Source organism: Aquarana catesbeiana, linkage group LG01 (assembly GCF_042186555.1).
Source record: "Aquarana catesbeiana isolate 2022-GZ linkage group LG01, ASM4218655v1, whole genome shotgun sequence".
NCBI lineage: Eukaryota > Metazoa > Chordata > Amphibia > Anura > Ranidae > Aquarana > Aquarana catesbeiana.
This window is the reverse complement of record NC_133324.1, coordinates 967,177,628-967,199,898: the sequence shown is the minus strand read 5'-3', so window position 1 is coordinate 967,199,898 and position 22,271 is coordinate 967,177,628. Positions and strand designations below refer to the sequence as shown.

Genomic DNA, 22,271 nt, shown 5'->3' with positions numbered 1-22,271 from the left:
GGCATTACACCCTCTGGTAATCCAATGCCTGAGAGCCTGTCTGAAGATCAAACCTCCCAAGAAACTAGTTTTTCCATCATGGGACCTCTCAGTAGTCCTCAAGGCCTTCTACAATCCTCCCTTTACTCCATCTGAATTAATCTCACTGTGGGATTTAACTCTGAAACTATCTTTTATCATCGCAATTACATCAGCAAAGACCGTATCTGAGATCCAAGCACCGATGGCATCGGAGCCTTACTTAGTGTTTTTTCCTGATAGAGTGGTACTGAGACCTTCAGACCACTTCATCCCGAAGGTGGCAACTGCGGGTAATTTCTGCGGGTAAGGAGACTACATACTCACTCTGGGTGTAACACTTACTTGGAGGAAGGGCCTTTTTCGTCACAACTTCGTGCCCACACTGTGTCTTCATACTTACATGGATACCTTCTGAATCACTGTTTATCTTCATTTGGGACTTTGCTCTAGTTTTAAATAATTTCTTCCTTTTTCACATTTTTTGATTGTGCTTTATTCCACCGTTGGTATATATAGATTCTTGAGGTTTCTGATTTCATTCACTTCAATAATCTTTATGATTTATATGAGTTTATGTATTCATGGGAATTTCATGATTTTTTGATTTCATTCACTTGAATTATTTTATGGAATTCATTTCAATCATATTTTTGGCACTTGTATCATATATTTGCCATATACAGAGTTTCACATTGTTTTAATAGGTTCACTTTATTATGCATGAAATATTGATTCTCAGTTTCTTACAATACAGACATTGGGACTTTAGTTTTCCCTTTTTTAGTTTTTTTTCACCATTTCTGAATATTTTGACATGAACTTCAATTTTTTATTTTTCTCACGTTTTTTCGCTGTTTTGAGTTTGTATAAGACTTTTTGGTGCTGGCAGCTTCACTGATTTGATTTATTTCAATTTTTTTACATATTGTTTTCGAGCGCAGCATTAACCATTCGGTTCCTTTTAATACTCCATTCAACATCTCCACCCTCCACCCCAATACTCCACCCCCATCAAATCATTCTTTGCAGCTATTACCTTTTGTACCACCACCCCCTCCCTTTAGAATGTAAGCTCTACGAGCCGGGCCCTCCTGTACCTTCTGTATTGAACTGTACTGTAATTGTGTTGTCCCCCTTATACATTGTAAAGCGCTGCGTAAACTGTTGGCGCTATATAAATCTCGTATAATAATAATAATAATAATCTGGAAATTCCTGAAGACATCAGGGCTCACTCGACCAGGGCAGTGGCTACCTCCTGGCCAGCATATTGCAGAGTCTCACCAGAGACGATTTGCAGGGCAGCGACTTTGTCCTCCAGACACACTTTCATTTCCCACTATAGAGTGGACTCTGCTCACTTAGCTTTGGCAGACTTTGGTAGATCCGGTGTTTGAGCCAATTCTTCTGCATTATAAGGAATAAATATTATTTTCTTGCACCCACCCGACTGGTGAGTTATTTCCCTGTGTGTGCTGCCATGAAGGCGTCAGGAAAACAGAAAATTTGTATACTCACTATTCCGTAATTTTCCTTTCCTGACGCATCTTCATGGCAGCACACAGAACCCCACCCCGTTTTATGATGATATATACAGAGAATGCAGGGGGGGTGTCTCCCCTTTAAATTTATAGTTAACCAATCCTGTCAGGTTGTGGGGGCGGAGTCAAAACCCAGTGTGTGCTGCCATGAAGATGCGTCAACAAAGGAAAATTATGGAAAGGTGAGTATACAATTTTCCATTTTCTACACCACTGACATTTGGATGTGGTTTATAACTCCTTTTTCTGTTGTACTTTGTTCCAGGCACACGGCGTTGTTCAACCTTGGTCTACTAAATCCATCAGTCACACTCGCTTTTTTGACCCTATTTACGTAAAAGCCGGCTTTTTTAATCGTATTTACTTGAAATATGGACAACATTCAGAACAGGACACCCTTCAACACGCAGATTTGCATCAAGTTTTTTGGCGTTTTTTACATCCCACGGTTTATATCCGGGAATATGGCGCTGACAGGTCATTGCTGCAGCTAACATGTAACAAAGGAGGAGATAGTCCTACATGCCCAAACTATGGTAAGCATTATCATTCATCAGAAAATGTATTGCTGTGTGCTGAGCACCATTTAAAGAGGAAGTAAGCCCTGATGGGTTTTACTTCCTCTTTTTTCTCCCTGCAAAGTAAAAGCATAATGGGCTAGTACACAACGCATACTAGCCCATTATGTGGCATTCACCCACAAACAAAGCCCGCGCTGTCCCTGCTGGTGGCCACATCCATGTTTGCCCCTCTTCCTTCCGGGGCTGCAGACCCCCGGCTCTGTGACTGGCCAGAGACGCGTGACGTCACTCCCGCGCATGCGCGTGGGAGCCGCCAGTCACTTGCTAGTGAAGAAACGGCACTGAGGGCCGTTTCTTCACAGCACATGCGCCGGTGACATCATCGGTGCAGTGTACAGCAAATATCTCCTAAACGGCGCACGTTTCGGAGATATTTTCAGTACTTATAGATAAGCCTCATTATAGGTGTACCTATAGGTATAAGTGACACAGAGAGGTTTACAACCACTTTAAGCCTCATTCACACAGGGTGTACCTATTCATACACCCATGTGAAAGGCTGTCTTCACCTGCATGGGATGCACAGGTGTTCCATGCAGCTGCCATTCATATCTATTGGGACGCAGTGGCTAAATGAACACAGCTGCTGGCCCCAATTTTACAGCCAGGTGGGTGTTGGTGCATTTGGGGAAAAACAGCCACATGGCTGTCAAATTGAGACCAGCAGCTGTGTCCATGCAGCCCCTGCATCCCAATAGAAATGAATGGGACTGCCTGCATGCAGATGTGTGGAACACCTGTGCATCTCATGCGGGCAAAGATGCCCCTTCATGCGGGTGTAAGGATAGATAGGTACGCCCATATGCATACCTCCCAACTTTTTGAGATGGGAACAAGAGACACCTATACATAGAATAGACATTCAAAAAATGGGATTTTATGGGCATATTTTTTATTGATAAAAAATATATATATATAGAGAGAGAGAGAGAGAGAGTTTATGCAGTGCTTTACAATGTACAGTTCAATACAGAAGGGACAGGAGGGACAGGAGGGCCCGGGTCATAGAGCTTACATTCTAAAAGAAGGGGGGTGGTGGTACAAAAAGCTAATAGCTGCAGAGAATGATTTGATGGGGGGTGGCTCGGGGATAGTTGTTAGGTGGGTGTGGGATAGTCTTCCCTGAATAAATGAGTCTTCAGGGATCTCCTAAAGGTGGACAGGGTAGGGGCTGATCGGACATACTGGGGCAGGGAGTTCCAGAGGATGGGGGAGGCTCTGGAGAAGTCCTGAAGGCGAGCATTGGAGGAGGTAACAAGGGAGCTAGAGAGCAGGAGGTCCTGGGGGGAGCGGAGGGGACGATATCTGCAGATGAGGTTGGTGATGTAGATGGGGCAATGTTGTGGATGGCCTTGTATGTTGTGGTTAGCATTTTGATTTTTATACGGTGGGGTAGGGGAAGCCAGTGAAGGGATTGGCAGAGAGGGGTAGTAGCAGTCATGGATCGGTTAGTGAGATGTATTAGTCTAGCAGCAGCATTCAAATTAGACTGAAGGGGGGATAGCCTGCTTAAGGATAGGCCATTAAGGAGAGAAAAAAAGGGGGGGGATTAACTGCGCATAAGTGAGATTGTGTAATCAATAAGAAAATTAAATTAAATTATAAAAGCTGCGAATTCCTATATGTAACACAAACACAAAAATAAATAATATAAAACTATTGAATCGCGCTATTGAGCAACAGATGTGCATACAAGTGACGATCAGTTAACCTTTGAGATAAAATCCAAATAAATGTGTAAACATGGAAATTATATATTATATAAATTGACATTATATAAATAAATAAATAGCAAATAAATAAATCAATCATCAAAAGTGCAATCTTGATGTGCAACAGTGAGAAAATTATTATTGTGAGTCCATATGTGAAAAATAGAACACCCGGGTGTTGATTAAATTGGAATGGAGGTCCTTCTGGATGAGGACAAGGTGCTTAAGTCCACCACCACATACAGAGTGACTGGCCGCTTACCAGAAACTCATGAACACGAAGCAGTCTGCTGATTAGCGGACCGCACAAGGGCGTTACGTCCCCTCGGCCAACAGCAGCGCAGCTGACAGGTCTCGAGCTGAGGCACGTGATTGAAGTAATCCGGAAGTGTAAAGAGTTCTAAGCAAAGTTGCTCACTGAGCCTCTGCCGCCTGCTAGCCTGCCCTACCTCACCTCAGCCCTGCTGTTCTCTGTTTCTACCTTGTCCTCATCCAGAAGGACCTCCATTCCAATTTAATCAACACCCGGGTGTTCTATTTTTCACATATGGACTCACAATAATAATTTTCTCACTGTTGCACATCAAGATTGCACTTTTGATGATTGATTTATTTATTTGCTATTTATTTATTTATATAATGGCAATTTATATAATATATAATTTCCATGTTTACACATTTATTTGGATTTTATCTCAAAGGTGAACTGATTGTCACTTGTATGCACATCTGTATCTCAATAGCGCGATTCAATAGTTTTATATTATTAAGGAGAGAGTTGCAGTAGTCAAGGTGGGAAATAATCAAGGAGTGAATAAGTTTCTTTGTGGTGTCATTAGTCAGGGAGGGTCAAATTCTGGAGATGTTGTGGAGGTTAAGGCGGCATGTGTGGAGGGACCAATGGTTGTGCTGTTGATTTTAATGGTAAAGTCATGGGGGGGGGGGAAGTAGGAAATATTACAAGCTCAGTTTTAGAAAGATTGAGTTTGAGGAAGTGGTGTGACATCCATACCGAGATGTCATTCAGTAAGTTTGAGATCCGTGAGGAGATCGAGGGGGTGAGTTGAGGAGTGGAGAGATAGATCTGGGTGTCATCGGCGTAGAGGTGGTATTGGAAGCCATGGGAGGTTATCAACTGGCCCAGAGAAGAGGTATAGAGGAGCGGAGGAGATGGAGTTATAAAATGATACTGAAAGTGCGCTGAGATAGGTAGGAGGAGAACCAGGATAAACAGAATCACGGAGGCCAAGGGAGTGTAATTTGCTGAGGGGGAGCAGGTGGTCAACTGTGTCGAAGGCAGCAGAGAGATTTAAGAGTATGAGTATGGAGTAATGGCCATTGGTTTTAGCAGTTATTAGGTCATTGGTGAGTATTAGTAGGGCAGTTTCAGTGGAATGTTGTGGACGGAAGCCGGACTGTAGGGGGGTTGAGAAGGTTGTTGTCCATGAGGTAGCGACTCATTTGGTCATGGACAAGGCGTTTGATGAGCTTGGAGGCAAATGGAAGCAGGGAGATGGGTGTTAAGTTATTCAAACAGGTGGGGTCTAGTGAGGGTTTTTTAAGTATGGGGTAACCAGTGCATGTTTGAGTGGGGAAGGAAAGGTGCCGGAGGAAAGGAAGAGGTTGAAGATGTGGGTTAGAGAGTTGAGGCTAGAGTGGGAAGGTGGTCACAGTAATAGTGAGGTAGTGAGGTGGGCCATGGAGAGTCGTTTTTTCAACTTCATTGGTGGTAACTGGGCAGAAGGAGGAGAGTATTGAGTGTGGTGTTGGACCTGATGTGTTGGGTAGGGGGGGAAGTTGAATGCTGGATATCTATTGTAGAAAAATTGTTTAAAAAAGTCTCATATTATTAATACAAAACATTGTAAGAATAGTACTATCAAGGGACACCTATTAGCAAGAATTTGTAGGCAAAGGACACACACCCTGCCACGCCCCCTTAAATGTGAAATATACAAAAATGATTAGTTAAACCCACGAGTGCTTTTTTCTTTATCACTTTTATTCATTTATATCGGCTTCTGAAATTTACAGATGCAGCAGTTTAGAAACTGGATGAAAGGTTTAGCACTGGGAAACACTTTTTGAAAGATAATAGTACATTTTGTATACAACTATATAGATCTGACCAAAATGAAGGACAAATAAGGAGGAATGAGGGACAGAGGGACATTGCTACAAATCAGGGACAGTCCCTGGAAATCAGGGACAGTTCGAAGCTATGTACATGAATGAAGCCCTAGACCCAGAGAAAGTCTATTACTTTGCAAATACAGTAAGTATATATAAGCGCACTGTGCATTAAGATGTGTGAATAAAATAATAGTGCTGCTACTTAAAAAAAAAAAAAAAAAATGTCAAAAAGGTGAAAAATATAGAAACAACATACATTTCACAGTAGCGCTCCAAAAAAATATAAAGAAAGTGTCCATGAACATATAGGGGTTTATTTACTAAAGCTGCAGAGTGCAAAATCAGGCTCACTTCTGCATAGAAACCAATCGGCTTAAAGGTTTTATTTCCAAAGACCAGCCTCGTTTTGGATTTTAGGTGTTTACATGTTTAAAACAGTTTTTTTTGCTAGAAAATTACTTAGAACCCCCAAACATTATATGTGTTTTTTTTTCTAACACCCTAGAGAATAAAATGGCGGTCGTTGCAATACTTTTTTTTTGCACCGTATTTGCGCAGCGGTCTTATAAGTGCACTTTTTTTGGAAAAAATTCACTTTTTTGAATAAACAAATAAGACAACAGTAAAGTTAGTCCAATTTTTTTTTATATTGTGAAATATAATGTTACACCAAGTAAATTGATACCCAACATGTCACGCTTCAAAATTGCGCCCGCTCGTGGAATGGCGTCAAACTTTTACCCTCAAATATCTCCATAGGCGACGTTTAAAAAGTTCTACAGGTTGCATGTTTTGCGTTACAGTGGAGGTCTAGGACTAGAATTATTGCTCTCGCTCTACCAGTCGTGGCGATACCTCACATGTGTGGTTTTTGATTACCATTTTCATATGCGGGCGCTACTCGTGTACGCGTTCACTTCTGCGCACGAGCTCGTCGGGACGGGGGTTTTTTTTAAAAAAAAAATGTATTTTTATTATTTATTTTACATTATTTTATTTATTTTTACACCGTTTTAAAAAAAATAAAAATTGTGTCACTTTTATTCCTATTACAAGGAATGTAAACATCCCTTGTAATAGAAAAAAGCATGACAGGACCTCTTAAATATGAGGTCTGGGGTCAAAAAGACCTCACATCTCATATATACACTAAAATGCAATAAAAAAAAAAGTCATTTAAAAAAATGACATTGAAAAAAATATGCCTTTAAGAGGCGTGGACAGAAGTGGCATTTTGACGTCGCTTCTGCCCAGCAGTGTCATGGAGACGAGTGGGCGCCATCTTAGCCTCACTCGTCTCCAGGCACAGAAGGGAGACAGACGCGATCGCCTCCGCCGCTACCGACGGCTCCGGTAAGCGGCGGAGGGCACCGGATCACGGCGGGAAGGGGAGCCCCTCTCCCGCCACCGATAAAAGTGATCTCACTGCGAATCTGCCACAGGGACCACTTTTATCAGAAAGAGGACAGCCGCATGAAAACGGGGATACCGGGGTTATGGCAGCTAGCTGCTGCCATAACAACGATATCCCCCTTCAAAGTTTGGACGTACATCGGCATGCGGCGGTCCGGAAGTGGTTAATTGGACAAGCTGAGGTTAGAAGCTGATTGGCTCCCATGCACAGCTGCACCAGATTGTGAGTGCTCCAGTTTTAGTAAATCTCCCCCATAGTATATATATAAATAATTATGTGTCCATATAAATGTGAAACAATATCTTTCAGTCTCAAACAAAGAATATCAATTCCAATCCACTCGAATGTGATAGATGAGTGCAACAACACAGATGTTACAACACCAATACTCCTCCACCACAGTGAAAAGTGCCACGTCTGCTTCCTTAAGAAAAAAGCTCACCAGATGCTGTTGCCATTCAATGTCCGGCAAATATTGCTTTAAGTGTTAAACTGAAGAGCTGTTAACCACTTACGAACCGCCCACCGTCATTTTACGTCACTACTTTGAAGTGGAATATCGTTGTTAGGACAGCAGCTAGCTACCATAACCCCGGTATCCTCTTCTTCAGTGGGCGGTCCGCTTCAAGATAAAATTGGTCTCTGCGATGGATTCGCTGCAAGATCACTTTTATTGGCGGCAGCGAGAGAGGGGCCACTCTGGTGCCCTCCGCCGCTTACAGGAGCCGCTGGCAGTGGTGGAGGCGATCGTGTCCTGTCCCGTATGTGGCATGGAAGTGAGGGGAAGATGGCCCCCACCCGGCTACATACCATTGCAAGGTGGAAGAGACGTCAAAAAGGCACTTCTGTCCATAGCTCTTAAAGGGACTTTTTTTTTTTAAGTTACATTCAATTTTTTAATTTTTTTTTTAATGCATTTTAGTGTAAATATGAGATCTGATGTCTGTTTGACCCCCAGATCTTGTAATGCCTTTTTTCTATTACAAGGGATGTTTACATTCCTTGTAATAGGAATAAAAATGACCCAATTTTTTTTTTTTTAAAGAACAGTGTAAAAATTCAAAATAAAAGGTAAAATAAATAAGAAACAAAAAAAAAGTTTTAAACGCTACCCGTCCCACTGAGCTCACGTGCAGAAGCGAACGCCTACGTGAGTAGCGCCCGCATATGAAAACGATGTTCAAACCACACATGTGAGGTATCGCCATGATCGGTAGAGCGAGAGCAATAATTCTAGCCCTAGACCTCCTCTGTAACTCAAAACATGCAACCTGTAGTATTTTTTAAACGTCGCCTATGGAGATTTTTAAGGGTAAAAGTTTGTCGCCATTCCACGAGCGGGCGCAACTTTGAAGCATGACATGTTGGGTTTACAATATACTCGGCGTAACATCATCTTTCACAATATAAAAAATAATTGGGTTAAGTTTACTGCGGTCTTATTTTTTTATTAAAAAAGTGAATTTTTTTCCAAAAAAAGTGCGCTTCTAAGACCACTGCACAAATACGGTGTGACAGAATGTATTGCAATGACCGCCATTTTATTCTGTAAGGTGTTATTAAAGAATGTATATAGTGTTTGGAGGCTCTAAGTCATTTTCTAGCAAAAAAAATTTTTTTAACTTGTAAACACCAAATCTCAGAAAGAGGCTCGGTCCTTAAGTGGTTAATGGACACCAAACTGAGGAAAGGAGGGAGGCGCACCTAAGTGTAGCATTAAAATAGCATGTTTAAGGCGCAAAGTAATGCACTTACATAAAGCAGAAATCAAGGGCATATCTGTATAAAAGACTTCCTCCTCGAGGGGTGCCAGCAATCTAGTTTCCCAGGTGTATAGATGATGTCAGGAACTGTGTAGGGCGCTGATTCCAAACCAGAAAGTGGAGAGGACCCAGGCAGCCTGGCGTGGACTGCACGGAGGGAAATGACATCACCCAGAGGGCCGACCTCAGTGTAGGGAGGACAGGAAGCAAGGCTACGCGCTCGGAGCATACAGCTCCTTCTACTGGCCTGACACATAATGTGCAGTAACGGCTTATATGCAATCTGGCCGAGGAACTAGAAAGACCAGCAGACCATGGGGCATATGTAAACATTGTTTTAGACTGGTTACAGATTCAAGACACAATAATTAATGCAAAAATAATCTAATAAATAAGTATCAAGTAAAAAAAAATATATATATATATATACATATACAGTGGGGACGGAAAGTATTCAGACCCCCTTAAATTTTTCACTCTTTGTTATATTGCAGCCATTTAAGTTCATTCTTTTCCTCATTAATGTACACACAGCACCCCATATTGACAGAAAAACACAGAATTGTTGACATTTTTGCAGATTTATTGAAAAATAAAAACTGAAATATGACATGGTCCTAAGTATTCAGACCCTTTCCTGTGACATATTTAACTCAGGTGCTGTCCATTTCTTCTGATCATCCTTGAGATGGTTCTACACCTTCATTTGAGTCCAGCTGTGTTTGATTATACTGATTGGACTTGATTAGGAAAGCCACACGCCTGTCTATATAAGACCTTACAGCTCACAGTGCATGTCAGAGCAAACGAGAATCATGAGGTCAAAGGAACTGCCTGAAGAGCTCAGAGACAGAATTGTGGCAAGGCACAGATCTGGCCAAGGTTACAAAAACATTTCTGCTGCACTTAAGATTCCGAATGAGCACAGTGGCCTCCATAATCCTTAAATGGAAGACATTTGGGACGACCAGAACCCTTCCTAGAGCTGGCCGTCCTCCCAAACTGAGCTATCGGAGGAGAAGAGCCTTGGCGAGAGAGGTAAAGAAGAACCCAAAGATCACTGTGGCTGAGCTCCAGAGGTGCAGTCGGGAGATGGGAGAAAGTTGTAGAAAGTCAACCATCACTGCAGCCCTCCACCAGTCGGGGCTTTATGGCAGAGTGGCTGACGGAAGCCTCTCCTCAGTGCAAGACACATGAAAGCCCGCATGGAGTTTGCTAAAAAAAACACCTGAAGGACTCCAAGATGGTGAGAAATATTATTATTTGGTCTGATGAGACCAAGATAGAACTTTTTGGCCTTAATTCTAAGCGGTATGTGTGGAGAAAACCAGGCACTGCTCATCACCTGTCCAATACAGTCACAACAGTGAAGCATGGTGGTGGCAGCATCATGCTGTGGGGGTGTTTTTCAGCTGCAGGGACAGGAGGACTGGTTGCAATCGAGGGAAAGATGAATGCGGCAAAAAACAGGGATATCCTGGACGAAAACCTTCTCCAGAGTGCTCAGGACCTCAGACTGGGCCGAAGGTTTACCTTCCAACAAGACAACGACCCTAAGCACACAGCTAAAATAAAGAAGGAGTGGCTTCACAACAACTGACTGTTCTTGAATGGCCCAGCCAGAGCCCTGACTTAAACCCAATTGAGCATCTCATGGCTGTCCACCAACGTTTACATCCAACCTGACAGAACTGGAGAGGATCTGCAAGGAGGAATAGCAGAGGATCCCCAAATCCAGGTGTGAAAAACTTGTTGCATCTTTCCCAAAAAGACTCATGGCTGTATTAGATCAAAAGGGGGCTTCTACTAAATACTGAGCAAAGGGTCTGAATACTTAGGACCATGTGATATTTCAGTTTTTCTTTTTTAATAAATCTGCAAAAATGTCAACAATTCTGTGTTTTTTCTGTCAATATGGGGTGCTGTGTGTACAATATGGGGGGCTGTGTGTACAATATGGGGTGCTGTGTGTACAGTAATGCGGAAAAAAATGAACTTAAATGATTTTAGCAAATGGCTGCAATATAACAAAGAGTGAAAAATTTAAGGGGGTCTGAATATTTTCCATCCCCACTGTGTATATATATATATATATATATATATATATATATATATATATATTTATATCCCCCAAAATATATGTATTAAAATGAATCAATAACACACATCCCAACCTGCAAAAACTCATTTCAGGGAGGTGACGCGACACGACGTGATGAAAAGTACAATCAAGTGACAAGGCAGCAGCACATTTAATTTCCAAAAAAAAAATTTCTTACAAACAGTGAACTGTTCAAGATTAGTGGAGGACAGTAAACAGATCAATATGGGAATGGTTCCCCCCGGGGGGGGGGGTTTAGCAGCAAGGTTAATGATATCAGGGAATTAATTAGTTAAAAGAAAATCCTTTATTGAAAAGTTGGCATAGCATCAACATTTAGCATAGCAGTTAAAATATAAGCCCTGATAAGGAGATATGATACCATTCCAAATACAGAAAGTGAAAACACAAGATTATATACAGCATCACATATTAGAGAGACTGTCGTATAAAATTACCGACGCATTTCGACCTACATGGTCACGGTCTTCCTCATGGGATAGGTTTGCTTTTTAGGAAATTAAATTTTAACATTTCAAGTATCAAGTATCATTAAATTGTTAGACAGTTTCTATTAAGAAAACATAGGGTATAGTTACCAATAGAGGGTGTGAGTGGGGGTGGCCCTAGAAACTGTCTACTAACAAGTTTAGTACGTCCTATACATCAGTCCACAAGGGCAGACCAGTGCATATACGACATTAATAGTAATATGTTCAGCCTGCTCCACAAAATCATCATCAAAAAGGTACAATTACTTCTAATACAAATTAATTTCCCTCTTGGGATATTGTGCAGCCAGGTAGGATGATGTTCACTTTGTTGAAGAGCATGTGGTAAATATAGTAAATATACTAAAAGGATATAAATATCATAGTGTCTCAGAACACTATAGGCCTCATCATGCTATGGACCCTTCCACTCTTCAATTTTGGGGCGTTGAAAGGGTTTTTCCTTCTTGGAGGGGGTCAAATCAGTCAGGGACATCTCCAGGAGGGAAACTAAGTGGATTCACTTGTTACAGACAATGAGCCCCGAATGGGTTAAACATCGATCTTGATATAACCTGCTTTATTAGTCATTATTGAATATTTGTTTTATTTGTTGGGTTCTTACTGAAGGTATATATTTACTTTTTAATTAAAATGTACATTTTTATATTAAAGGAATTATTTTCATATTTTATATATATATTTCATAAGCTTAAATTGATAGCCATATCATCTGTCTCATATGATCTATAACATTGTGTGTGTGTATACATAGATGTGTTTGGTTGTAAAAGCATAAGTATCGCTCCTCTAACCTTTAATTTTAATTAGTGCTAGGGATGAGCTTCGTGTTCGAGTCAAACCCATGTTCGACTCGAACATCGTCTATTCGCCTGCTCGCTGAATTGCGAACGATATGGGCCGTTCGCGCCAAATTCGTGTGGCGCGTCACGGCCAATAATTCACTGCGGCATCGCAGTGCATTGCTGGCTGATGATTGGCCAAGCATGCACTATGATCCGCATGCTTGGCCAATCACAGCGCCGTCAGTAGAGAGAGCTGTAATTGGCTAAAAGCCAGGGTGGCTTTGGCCAATTATGGCTCAGGGGGTTTAGAACACGTCCCACACTATATAAGGCCGCCTGCACGGCGGCCCTGTGTAGTGTGTGTTCCGGCGTTGAAAGAGAGATAGATAGACAGAGAGACAGTGTCATTTCATTTGAGTTAGCTAGATTAGGCAGGACAATCAGTGAGTTAGCTGCACTTACAGTGCATCCCAAGTGTTGCATATATATATATATATATATATACACTGTATTCAGTTTAGCTAGATCCGTCCCTGTTATCTTCTTACTGACAGGCAGGCTTGTCTTGTTACAGTATTTACAGCTACCTGAAGAAAATTGCTGGTGTCCTTTTGATCCTATTAGTACCACAGTCAGGCAGCTAGACTATTTACAGTTAGTGCAGTGCGTCCTGCTCACAGTGTTCAGCTAAAACTACAAGTTAGTGGGGTGCGTCCTGCTCACAGTGTTCAGCTAAAACTACAAGTTAGTGTGGTGCGTCCTGCTCACAGTGTTCAGCTAAAACTACAAGTTAGTGTGGTGCGTCCTGCTCACAGTGTTCAGCTAAAACTACAAGTTGGTGTAGTGAGACCTCTGCACAGTGTTCAGCTAAAGCTACAAGTTAGTGCAGTGCGTCCTGCTCACAGTGTTCAGCTAAAACTACAAGTTAGTGTGGTGCGTCCTGCTCACAGTGTTCAGCTAAAACTACAAGTTAGTGCGGTGCGTCCTGCTCACAGTGTTCAGCTAAAACTACAAGTTAGTGGGGTGCGTCCTGCTCACAGTGTTCAGCTAAAACTACAAGTTAGTGTGGTGCATCCACCTCACAGTGTTCAGCTAAACCTACAAGTTAGTGTAGTGAGACCTCTGCACAGTGTTCATCTAAAGCTACAAGTTAGTGCAGTGCGTCCTGCTCACAGTGTTCAGCTAAAACTACAAGGTATTTTTTTGCGAGCTCTGCACAGTGTTCAGCTAAAGCTACCTGTAGAAGGTTGGTGGTGTTCTCATACTACAGGCAGTTGATTTTGCTAGCTGCAGTATCAGTACATATATATATATATCCCAGCTTAGTGCAGCTACAGGCCATTAGTATGTCTGGAAGGCCAAGAAAGAGAGGCAGACACTCACAAGCCAATAAGAGAGGGCAAGCAGGCTCTGTGTCTAGTGCTGGTCGTGGAGACGGTGCATCCTCATCAGCACGTGGCCGTGGGACACGCTTGGCCTTTTTTCCGGCAGCTGGCCGTGTTGAGCCACAACATGCGGAAGACTTGGTCAAGTGGATGACCAAGCCGTCCTCATCCTCCTCATCCTCTCTCACCCATGCCCAGGGTACTTTGTCTGGCAAAGCAGCGGCCTCTTCCCTCGGCTCAATGTCATCAGTGACTCCTTCCCTAGCCCCACCATGTCCTCCTGAGGAGTCCCTCGAACTGTTTGACCACAGTGTTGGGTACATGCTCCAGGAGGATGCCCAGCGTTTGGAAGGCTCTGATGATGATAATGAGCTCGATGAAGGCAGTAACATGAGCACGGACAGAGGGGGTGCCCAAGAAGGACAGCAATCTGGCAGTCATGCTCCCCCTGCTGCAGCATACTGCCAGGTTTGCTCCAGTGATGAGGACGGAGGGGATGATGAGGTCACTGACTCAACGTGGGTGCCTGATAGGAGAGAGGAGGAGGAGGAGGAGGCGGCACATCACCAACGAGGCAGGATGCCCTCCAGGGGCCAGCCTAAGGGCAGCACATTGACTGCATCACACCCCAAAGCTCCACATGTGCAGGGCGCTGCAGTCTCTGCGCGTTATTCAAAAAGTTCTTTGGTGTGGGCCTTTTTTGAGACGAGTGCATCAGATCGCACCGCTGCTATTTGCAACATATGTCTCAAGCGTATCTCGCGTGGCCAAAACATCTCCCGCTTGGGTACCACATGCTTGACCAGACATATGTTGACCTGCCATGCAGTTCGTTGGCAAGCGTATCTAAAAGACCCACACCAAAGAACAAAGAGGACCTCTCCTTGCTCCTCATCAGCTGAGATCTCCAACCCCACTAGACCTTCAGTCCTCTCTGAGACCTGCACTGAGAGGAATGAAGGTGTAGAATTAGGTGTGTCACAGCCAAGTACTTGTGGGCAATCTGCTTTTGGTACACCGACGTCAGATTGTACCAGGCAAATTTCCCTGCCCCAGCTGCTGCACCGCTGAAAGAAGTTTGCTCCCAGCCATCCACATGCCCAGCGGTTGAATGCTAGCTTGGCAAAATTGCTAGCACTTCATGTGCTGCCTTTTCAGTTGGTAGACTCTGCCCCCTTCCGTGAGTTTGTGGAATGTGCGGTTCCTCAGTGGCAGGTACCCAAACGCCACTTTTTCTCATGGAAGGTAATTCCGGCTCTCTACCGGCATGTGGAAGGCAATGTCCATGCCTCGCTGGACAGGGCGGTCAGCGGTAAGGTGCATATTACCACTGACTCATGGTCCAGCAGGCATGGACAGGGACGTTACCTAAGTTTCACGGCGCATTGGGTGACTCTGCTGGCAGCTGGGAAGGATGCAGGACAAGGTGCAGTAGTGTCAGAGGTTGTTCCGCCACCACGCCTCCAAAATGCCACTACTAATGATTGTGACACACCTCTCTCCTCCACCCCCTCCTCTTCTTCTTCCTCCATGGCTTCTTCCTGTGCTTTGTCCTTGGAACCAGCGGTGCTCCGTAGCCGTTCAAGGGGCTACGCAAGTACGCAGGCCAAAAGATGCCATGCGGTGCTTGAGCTGGTGTGCTTGGGGGACAGGAGCCACACTGGGGCAGAGGTTCTGTCAGCTCTGCAGGGGCAGGTTCAGAGGTGGTTGACGCCACGCCAACTTAAGGCAGGAATGGTGGTTTGCGACAATGGCACCAACCTCCTCTCTGCCCTCCGACAGGGACAAATGACCCATGTGCCCTGTTTGGCTCACGTCCTTAACTTGGTGGTGCAGCTGTTCTTGGGCAGGTACCCGGGCTTACAGGATGTCCTGAGGCAGGCCAGGAAAGTCTGTGTGCATTTCTGCCGGTCATATAATGCCAGTGCTCGGCTGGCGGACCTCCAAAAGGAGTTTAACCTGCCCAAGAACCGCCTAATCTGTGACATGCCCACCAGGTGGAACTCAACGTTGGCCATGCTGCAGCGGCTGCACACGCCATCAATGAGTACCTGTGTGACTATGGCACCAGGACAGGGTCAGGGGAGCTTGGTTTTTTTTCCCCACGCTAGTGGGCCATGATCAGGGATGCATGCACTGTCCTGTCACCATTTGAGGAGGCCATGAGGATGGTGAGCAGTGACAGTGCATGCATCAGTGACACTGTCCCCCTTGTCCACCTGTTGGAGCACACGCTGCATGGAATAATGGACAGGGCACTTGAGGCAGAACAGAGGCAGGAAGAGGAGGACTTCCTTAGCTCTCAAGGCCCCCTTTATCCAGACAGTGTTCCTGCGTGCCCGCCGATCACACAGGTAGAGGACGAGGAGGAGGAAGATTGTGTCAGTATGGAGGTGGAGCCTGGCACTCAGCATCAGCAGCAGTCTTTAAGGGATCAGTCCCAAGAAACACATGGACTTGTATGTGGCTGGGAGGAGCTGGCTGCGGACCATGTCGTCCTTAGTGACCCAGAGGACTCCGGACCGAATGCCTCAGCAAACCTACGCTGCATGGCCTCTCTGATCCTGCAAAGCCTGCGTAAGGATCCTTGTATTCGTGGTATCAAGGAGAAGGACCAATACTGGCTGGCAACCCTCCTTGATCCACGTTACAAGGGTAAGGTTGCGGACCTTATCTTGCCATAGCAGAGGGAGCAGAGGATGAAACATCTTCGGGAGGCCTTGCAGAAAGGTCTGTGCAATGCGTTCCCAGAGACTGGGAGGTTACAAACTCCTGTTTCTGGACAACGTGTTGCTGAGGCTTCGGTCAGTCAAAGAAGGAGCGGTGGAGAAGGTGGCCGTCTGACCGATGCGTTCAGACAATTCTTTGGTCCGCAGCCCCAAGGTATGATCGGTTCCAGCAACCATCGCCAGTGTCTGTTTTACATGGTGCAGGAATACCTAGGGGCAAGATCTGACTTGGACACCTTTCCCACCGAAAATCCTCTGGGTTACTGGGTCTTGAGGATGGATCACTAGCCAGAGCTTGCACAGTATGCAATTGAGCTACTTGCCTGTCCTGCATCCAGTGTTCTTTCGGAACGCACATTCAGTGCTGCTGGAGGCTTTGTAACCGATCACAGGGTGCGTCTGTCCACCGACTCGGTCAATCGACTGACCTTCATAAAAATGAATCAGTCTTGGATCACCGCCAGCTACCAAGCACCTGATGCTGATGTAACCGAATAATTTTTTTTTAAATCTCAGATCCCTTCAAAGACTGCCTATGCTGATGCTGAGTGACTATCCTGAGTAATTATCCTCTTCCTCCTCAATGATCATGCTGATAGCTTGTAAGAACGTTTTTGGTTCTGGGCGCCACCACCAGTGCCTAAGGCCCAATTTTTCAGCCCCTGTTTAACAGGGGCGTGTAATTACAATTTTTGATGCAATACTTTGCAGCAGGGCTCGTTTCTGCGTTACAACTAGAGTATCTGTGAGGGGTTGCAGTGTTGTGGCACCAGCACCAGTGCCTAAGGCCCAATTTTTCAGACCTTGTTTAACAGGGGCGTGTAATTACAATTTTTGATGCAATACTTTGCAGCAGGGCTCATTTCTGCATTCCAACTAGAGTATCTGTGAGGGGTTGCAGTGTTGTGGCACCAGCACCAGTGCCTAAGGCCCAATTTTTCAGACCTTGTTTAACAGGGGCGTGTAATTACAATTTTTGATGCAATACTTTGCAGCAGGGCTCATTTCTGCATTCCAACTAGAGTATCTGTGAGGGGTTGCAGTGTTGTGGCACCAGCACCAGTGCCTAAGGCCCAATTTTTCAGACCTTGTTTAACAGGGGCGTGTAATTACAATTTTTGATGCAATACTTTGCAGCAGGGCTCATTTCTGCATTCCAACTAGAGTATCTGTGAGGGGTTGCAGTGTTGTGGCACCAGCACCAGTGCCTAAGGCCCAATTTTTCAGACCTTGTTTAACAGGGGCGTGTAATTACAATTTTTGATGCAATACTTTGCAGCAGGGCTCATTTCTGCATTCCAACTAGAGTATCTGTGAGGGGTTGCAGTGTTGTGGCACCAGCACCAGTGCCTAAGGCCCAATTTTTCAGCCCCTGTTTAACAGGGGCGTGTAATTACAATTTTTGATGCAATACTTTGCAGCAGGGCTCGTTTCTGCGTTCCAACTAGAGTGTCTGTGAGGGGTTGCAGTGTTGTGGCACCAACACCAGTGCCTAAGGCCTAATTTTTCAGCCCCTGTTCAACAGGGGCATGTAATTACAATTCTTGATCTAATATTTCACAGCAGGGCCCATTTCTGCACCCACCAAGAGCGAGTGAGGACTTACAGTGTTGTGGCACCAGCACCACCACCACCACCAAAGGCAAAATTTTTCTGCCCTTGTTCAACAGGGGCATGTAATTACAATTCTTGATCTAATATTTCACAGCAGGGCCCATTTCTGCACCCACCAAGAGCGAGCGAGGACTTACAGTGTTGTGGCACCAGCACCACCACCACCAAAGGCCCAATTTTTCTGCCCTTGTTCAACAGGGGCATGTAATTACAATTCTTGATCTAATATTTCACAGCAGGGCCCATTTCTGCGCCCACCAAGAGCGAGTGAGGACTTACAGTGTTGTGGCACCAGCACCACCACCACCACCACCAAAGGCCCAATTTTTCTGCCCCTGTTCAACAGGGGCATGTAATTACAATTCTTGATCTAATATTTCACAGCAGGGCCCTGTGAGGGCTTACAGTGTTGTGGCCACAACAACACCTAAGGCCCAAATTTCTGCTGAGTATATAGGGCAGGCCCCTACTTTCAAACATCTAACTTACAAACGACTCCTACTTGCAAACGGAAGGAGACAACAGGAAGTGAGATGAAATCTACCCCTAGGAAGGGAAATTCTCTTCCGTAAGAGTTAATATGGGAAAAACATTTCTCCTTTCCACTGATGCTTTATCACCAATCCTTGTTCCACAAAAAACCCCAAATTTTCAAAAAACATTTGTCATTGGGACAAAAAGTGAGGTGAAATCTTCTGAAGAGGAGGACAGACAGCAAAACAAATGTCACAGGGGTGATAACCCTTCCCTATGTTTTCCAAAAAGCTTAAAAAAGATTTTTTGGCTGGAGCTAAACACGTTAAAAATGTACCCGTTCAAAATTACAAACAGATTCTACTTAACAAATCTACAGTCCCTGTCTTGTTTGCACCACCTGTATACTGCTGTTCAGAGGGCCTGGGGGCCCCACACCTTTCCTTATTTTAATTTGGGTGCGGGGTTCCCCTAATATCCATACAAGACCCAAAGGGCCTGGTAATGGACTGGGGGGTACCCATGCCGTTTGTCTCACTGATTTTCATCCATATTGCCAGGACCCGACATTACATTAAACCCACAAGCAGTTTTAAATGAGATTTTTTCCTTTAAACATGACATTTGGTGCAGGGACTGTTCTAAAAGGGGGAAACACGTGCCACTTTACAGGCATACTATAGACACCCCCCAGGTACGATATTTAAAGGAATATTTCACTTTTTTTTTTTTTACTTTAAGCATCATTAAAATCACTGCTCCCGAAAAAACGGCCGTTTTTAAAAGTTTTTTTTGCATTGATTCATGTCCCCTGGGGCAGGACCCGGGTCCCCAAACCCTTTTTAGGACAATACCATGCAAATTAGCCTTTAAAGGAGCACTTTTGATTTTGAACATTCGAGTCCCATAAACGTCAATGGGGTTCTAACGTTCATGCAAATTTTCGGTCCGTTCGCAGGTTCTGGTGCGAACCGAACCAGGGGGTATTCAGCTCATCCCTAATTAGTGCAATAATATCGACACTGATTTATCAATATGTAGTAGTAACTAATAAATTTGCTTTCTTTGTTCAAAGCTACTGATCATTGTTTTGTTTCTCTGCTAAGTTTTAATTTCTATTCAATAACTGTGGGGTTCATTGCACATATGGACGAAGCCGTGGTATCCATGTATGGTATGTTACCCCATGTGTGGGCCGGGTGTTTAGTAACAAGTAGAGCTTAGTGGATATATTCTGATAAATTGTGTGTTGGTTTAGTCTTCTAGTCAGCTATTAAAAGATTATTTGAGGAGACAGACAATATCGTGTGAGCTTACTGGCACTGGGAGTTGTGTTGAAGGAAGACTCGATTGGCTAATTTGGGAGGAGGAGGATACTTGAGCTCCGTTGCCATGCCGTGTCGCCACGCCCTGTGCTGAAAGTCAGAAGTGGCGAAACGCATCGGGGTGTGGCTACACGGCAACTGTACTTGATGACTGGAGGGTGTCTCATGGCGTGCAAGTGAAGGAGTGGTGAGATCGCAGCACAGGGTCACCCAGCATGATTGGATTACCATTATAAAGACTTGTTTACATTTTATTTGATGTACGTGCAATACTTTTTAATAAATTAGCTACCTTAAGAATTTCTACACTGTTGGAGGCTCTGTACTCACTTTTTATTCCTACATATGGAGTGAGAAGCTAAAATCTGGATGGAGTTTGGCGTACATTAACAGTTCTTCAGTTTAACACTTAAAGCGGCAGTAAACCACTGGGGAAAAAAACCTGCAAGACAATGGCATAAGGTGCTATTATGCATTGCATACTAGCACCTTATGAAATACTTACCTTAGAACAAAGCCCCCACAGCGGCGCCCAGTCACCGCTGAGGGGGCTGACATGTTCCCTCTGCGTTTCTTATGGGTTTGCGGGGTCCGGCGCTGTGAGTGGCCGGAGCCGCGATGACAACACTCCCGCGCATTGAAGTCAATGGAAAATTATTATTGATGGTCAACACCACCCATTTGGAGAGCTGCTAGACTGTTTTCACCCAGGTGGCATGGGAGCACAGGCACTGCTGTTGGAAATGGATAATACAGGTTTTACAGCTTCATGGAAACATACTGTAGAAAATACACATCTTTTAAATTACAGGCCTGGAGATGCTTTAAAGCTGTACTTAGTGTTATGGAAGAGTACTGTATTATTTACAGGGACCTCCTCAGGGACAGAGTACTCTGGAAGAGTATATTTGGCTGTGGATCTGAGTTTTTTTTTTTTTTTTAACTAGGCCTACTTTGACATACAGAAGCAGTAGTGCAAAACAAAGAACAAAAAACAAAAAAAATTATATATATATATATATATATATATATATATATATATATATATATACATACATATATTTATTTTTTTATTTTTTTTTAATATCAGAAAAAAAAATTCTTGTCAATTCATTGCAGACAGGTGTGTTTGCAGGAAGTGCCCTCAGGACTCAATGTAAAGGGAAGGTGTCTTCCTAAACAACTAGATCTACAGGGCTAAAGCATTCTGATTGCAGCTCCAACAGACCTAAATGTACAGACACAAACCACAGAAAATGCCTTTCTAATGAATTAGAGCTATGGTCATCATATATAGGAGGGTAAAAACTGTTTCTTACCATGGATTGCGGTGTCTTACCATTACAAGTCCCTCATAAAATGAAATGTGTTCTTTTGAAGGCAAACAAGAAGAGGACAGGAAAGAGAAGGAAAGAAGAAAACTTCAAGAGGAAGAGAGGAGGCAGCAGCAGATTGAGCGAGAGAGGCGGATTCAGGAGGAGATTGAGAAGGAAAGTAAAGCTCTAGAAGAAAAACAAGCCCAGTTCAATAAGGAGCTGAAGATGAGAATAAACAAGGGGTTACAAAGACAGGAGCAATCCCAAATCCTTCACCACATAGTAGAAAATGCTGCCCTTCCAATCCAAACCACTGAGGTAACATTATATACAGTATGTACAACATATATTATATACAGTATACTCACTGTGCTATTTAATTCTGATATACTTTGAAACCCCTGGTGCCTCCATAAAATACAGATGAGTGTAGCATAATTACATTGTTCTGCAGAGGTATTACAGAGCACCTGGCTCAAGCTCCTAACAACGAGTCTGAGAATATGGAGTATTTAGGGATTCCCTTTGTAGTACCCTCAGTGTACAGTAGGTAAATTTAGTTTGGCTCCTTTTGTAGACAGAGGAGTTGGGGTTAATTTGTTTGTGTTTAGCTGTAAAGAGCTCTAAGGGCTGGGCCTCTGTTACCGCCCTTGGCTTCTAGAACTTACTGGATAGTTCTGGAACTTAGAGGGTAGAGGAAAGGAGGCTAAATTCTAAATATGTATTGTCTCCACAAATCCCTGGGTAGGCAAATCCCATAAGATGGGTAGATATGCCATAAATGTTCAGAAGCCTAGCAGTGAGGGAAGCAGAGTCCAGGGTGCAGTCAGCTGAAGGGGACCCCGATGCTCGGGGCTCTGCCCCT

The 22,271-nt window shown here is 44.0% G+C and overlaps 1 protein-coding gene across 1 annotated transcript in view; it reads left to right on the top strand.

Moving 5' to 3' along the window:
* Positions 1-21,961, top strand: part of LOC141126838 (uncharacterized) — a 37,229-nt gene extending 15,268 nt beyond the window's left edge. The window contains exons 2-3 of the mRNA XM_073612837.1: positions 1,828-2,098; positions 21,471-21,961. Of these exons, the coding sequence (XP_073468938.1) occupies positions 1,828-2,098; positions 21,471-21,802 (603 nt within the window). The 3' untranslated portion in view covers positions 21,803-21,961. The remainder of the gene's footprint in view (positions 1-1,827; positions 2,099-21,470) is intronic.
* The last annotated feature ends 310 nt before the right edge of the window (positions 21,962-22,271 follow it).